Source organism: Limulus polyphemus, unplaced genomic scaffold (genome assembly GCF_000517525.1).
Source record: "Limulus polyphemus unplaced genomic scaffold, Limulus_polyphemus-2.1.2 Scaffold2774, whole genome shotgun sequence".
NCBI classification, from domain to species: Eukaryota; Metazoa; Arthropoda; class Merostomata; order Xiphosura; family Limulidae; genus Limulus; species Limulus polyphemus.
Window position 1 is genome coordinate 161,698 of NW_013668384.1, and position 4,599 is coordinate 166,296.

At 30.2% G+C, this 4,599-nt stretch overlaps 1 protein-coding gene across 1 annotated transcript in view; it reads right to left on the bottom strand.

Moving 5' to 3' along the window:
• The window catches only part of LOC111087869 (zinc finger protein 23-like), a 33,944-nt gene extending 29,842 nt beyond the window's left edge, over positions 1–4,102 (bottom strand). Inside the window, exons 1-2 of the mRNA XM_022396080.1 lie at positions 4,012–4,102; positions 3,039–3,160 (exon numbers count right to left, since the gene is read on the bottom strand). Coding sequence (XP_022251788.1) covers positions 3,039–3,141 — 103 coding nt within the window. The 5' untranslated portion in view covers positions 3,142–3,160; positions 4,012–4,102. The remainder of the gene's footprint in view (positions 1–3,038; positions 3,161–4,011) is intronic.
• Positions 4,103–4,599: the final 497 nt, after the last annotated feature.

Below are 4,599 nucleotides of genomic sequence, written 5' to 3' on the forward strand. Positions count from 1 at the left end.
ATTGTTACAGAGGTAAAATCCTATCTTTGTTAAACTTGACAATGTTATTGTAAATTACAATAATAAACTTTTTAATGATTCAATAGAGGTGTGTAAACAAATTCACCCCAAATACCAGGTTGAGCTGCAGATGGTAAAAACTATTCAATATGCACCAAGCAAGTATAATGGATACCTGTTCCTGGTAAATATATTGACAAATAAAGTGATGTACTCCTATTGGTTAATACTGTTAACTAATATATACAATAAAATATAGCGATTAAAATATACAGAATATAATACTTGAAATGCATTCAAGACAAAAGCAAAATAGAGAATACAATGACATCGCTGCCAAGTCATGTACCAACTCCGAGTTTCTTATTACATGAAACAAAAATACTCATTTAATTATGACATAAACTTAGATGCAATTATATTTGTATAGCAGGTGTTTATAATGATTAATTTAATCAACAATGTTTTGGCACATAATAATATTATAGTCCTTGGCAGCAAGATAAAAATACAAACCTCAGACCTTTTGATTTATGATTTTATTGTTAGCTGTATTGGTCTGTTCAATTAAATTGGTCTTTTATATTTATAGGCATGAGCTGCTTTGAAATCTTCCAGTACACCCAGGTCAACTACCACAACAATAAAGTTTGATTCAGATGAATAGATACTATATTATAATTATAGATGAAAAAAAAATGAAATTTATAATGTTGTATAAAAAATGTCTAATTTATTTTGTAATTTATATTGTTCTATCAAAAAATGCATAATATTTGTTTCTGTAATTTGTAATGTTGTATCCAAAAATCTCTAAAATTTGTTTTTGTAATGTTGTATCAGTGACATTGATTAAATTATATTACTTCTAACGTATTTTCACAAATGAATAAATTAAAAGTGTTGTGGGTGGGACTAAAAGATATAAACAAGGTACTAAGAAGATGTAAAAATCAATGGAAAAGGTAGTTACAATGTAGTAGAATGGTAATAGGATTGTACCATGTTGGTATTTTAACATACCAAGTTAGTTGTATGTTGGTAGTTACAATGTAGTAGAATGGTAATAGGATTGTACCATGTTGGTATTTTAACATACCAAGTTAGTTGTATATTGGTAGTTACAATATAGTAGAATGGTAATAGGAATGTACCATGTTGGTGTTTTAACATACCTAGTTGGTTGTATACAGGTACATAATATTACAAAGCAGTAACAATGTTTCTGGTAGTCCAGACTCTTATGTAAATTAACTACATAAACTCTACCAAACCACATTATAAACACATATTTATTAGGTAAATGTGTTTGCTGCGATATATATTGTTCAATATGGACCAACAAAGGATTGATGAAATCCTCGTACATCCAGTTAGTTCAAAAATACATTTATTCATACAACAGTGAAATATGTAACAGATCCCTTCTGTTCATTGTCAGATACAAATATGTTTATCACTGAGTGCCAACAAAGCATTTATGGCTTTGTCCTGTCTTCTGCTCAGAGATTTATGGAAGGTCCCTCTAGAAAAGCTTAAGTCAAGATAGGAGAGAGGCGACTTTAAACCTCTTTCCAGCTCGCATGACATCAAAGCATAATGTAAACATTTGTGGATTACGATTTGTCTTAAGCATAAAATATATACTAAAATAGTTTTTTAAACTGTTTTAGAAATTAGTTTGACCTGATGTAAAATTTTGGTGCACATTTTCCCACAAAACAAGAGAATGGTTACAAGTTTTCTTGCATAACTGAAGCAGTCATCCTTTCTCATTTGAACCCAGTTCATGCTTGAATACAGATCTACAGAAATCAGTCCCAAGAAGTAGAAAGTTGTGCAACTGTATTCTGACTTGACAGAAATGATTGTGTCAGTGTCTACATATGTACAAACACATTTCTGTTTACTTTCCTTTGTAAATAAAGACTATGTTCAATTTCTCCATTAAATGTGTTCTGTCTCCTTAAATTCTAATGTAGGTTTAAAACTTAAATTTTCAAATACAAGTACTCTATAAATTTTCTGTTCAAAGCTGCCGTTATTAAGTGGAGTTATCTAATACTCACAAGGAAATTAATTCACATTATAAAACTACACCCTCTTGTATTACAGAAATATGCTCAATATCTGTATTAACAAACACCTGAGTGATAAACTGAAAAGTCAGGAGAAGTGTTGTGAAAAAAATGGGTCAGTTTATAATTCCTGTCCCTTGGAAACATAAGCCAAACTTGGGAAAATACCAGGCTTATTTAACAGATGAATAAGGGCAATTTTCCACTACATTAGTACTGACTTGAATTAGAAATAACAATGAGGGAACCAAAAGTGACTCAACATTCATGAACCAAATTTGTAGAACAATCATAACCAAAGAAACATACACAATTCATTAGTACATCCATAGTTAGTACAAATATGTTGATTAACGAATGTCAACAAAGCAACAATGAGATCCTTATACACTCGTATTCAATCCATATATATTGTTCAATCAGGACCAACAAAGCATTGATGAAATCATTGTACATCCAATTAGCTTTAAATACATTTATTGGTAATTAATACTTGATACAACACTGAAATATGTAACAGATCTCTTCTAAATTCATTGTCAGATACAAATATGTTTATCACTGAGTGCCAACATAGCACTGATGGCTTCCATAGTCAATAACCAATAAGGTCTCAATTAGAGAAGAAACTGTCAACTGATAAGCCACATGGAAGGTGGGTATGTGGAGAATTGTTGGTAAGTATGATGGAAGTACTCAAGTTTAACATTAATTACAGGTGATGGTATAGAATAAGATTACAAAAATGTTAGTGGATTCAGGTTTCTGACATCAAAGCCCAAAATAACCAATTTTACTTTCTGTTCTGATACAGATACTTGAACAGTTAAAAATCATAATAAGAAATTTTCAATTAATGATGGAAAATTCAAGAACACTGCTAAATTAAAACAGGTAAAATTTATACTATTAATGTTAGGAAGAAAGCAAAATATTAATATTCTAAATATACAGACTTACTATTGGTTATCCTAAAGGTTTCATTTTCCATCAACTTGATATTGATTAAAGCATCCTGCTTCTCATCAGAAAAGGGTTCAACCTTTATCTTCAATACCTCCATGATTACATAGAAGCTTCACCTAAGAAATAAAACTTGCATCCTTCATAAATCTGAAAAAATTCAATAAATTCTATTCTAAATATTCACATTATCTTGCTAACTTTCATATGAAACTATAAGCTTTATCTTTTTCACATATTTATATTAAAAGTAACATTATATGACATAAAGTGACTTTAATACAATATGATTAGTAAAATACTGTAAAAACCTTTACCAACAGTTTGATGCAGTTTAAACATGTATTGATTTAAGTAGGGATTAGGTTTTTACTCTATACTAGATACACCTCATATATAAAAATACATTAAAATGTAAAACTAGGACTACTGAAATACCTTTGAACCATTCGGGAATTTAATTATTGATAGTTTCAGTTTTTTCATAATTCCTAATGGATTTTCAACATGCTCACATAATTTCAATAATATAAAAATGATTTTAAATTTAATATTTGTATTTACATGAACATTTATGATGACTTTTCTTCCCATATATTAAGATAATTTTTTTTTTTCAAATGTAATACCAGTACTAGCAGTGAAGGTAGTTTTTGAACTAACTTTGTGACAAATTGCTTGAAATCACGTCGAGCTGTCATTGTCAAAGATTAACACCAAAGCTGTTTGTACGTTGCAGGACTAATTATCTCTACAAGTACTGTTGCACTACTAGGATTAATTAACAAATTTAAATTAATAACTCGCATGCTGCCAGTTTCAGAAAATGAAACCGAGTGAATGATAAAATTCGTGCGTTATTTATGTGTTAAATTTAAACTTTAAAACAAGTACACGAACAAATTATTTTTACTAAATGAAATATACAATAATAAATTGCTATAATAACGAAAAATAGCATTAGTATTACCTAAAATATTTTGCTTGACACTCGTAAATTAACAGTACAATATAGTTAAAACTAGTAAAACAATAATTTAAATGACTGTCTCGCTAATACCATACGCATGCGCATACTGCTTTAGGATTTATGTAACAATGGCAATATAGCGGCACCAGTTTTTAGGCTTTTGTGATGTAAAAAGTTGTGGTATAACTTATTGTTACGCCTCCAGTCGTTAGTTAATTTTCCGTAAATTCGTTCCGACGAAACTTTAGCGACACAAGTCCTTTCTTAAATAAAACTGGTTTATTCTTTCCGAATACAACTTAACGATACACTTACTTTCAACAGTCGCTCTGTAACAAACGCTATGTTACGTCTCCGTTTGTTAATTGATTTTTCCGTAACTTCGTTCCGACGAAATTTTAACGACACAAGTCTTTACTTAATAAAACTGGTATCCCCCCCCCCAGTGATACAGTGGTATGTCTGCGGACCCACAACGCTAGAATCCGGGTTTCGATACCCGTGGTGGGTAGAGCACAAATAACCCATTGTGTAGCTTTGTGCTTAACTTCAAACAAACCAATCGGGGAAAAAAAAAAAAACTAGTTT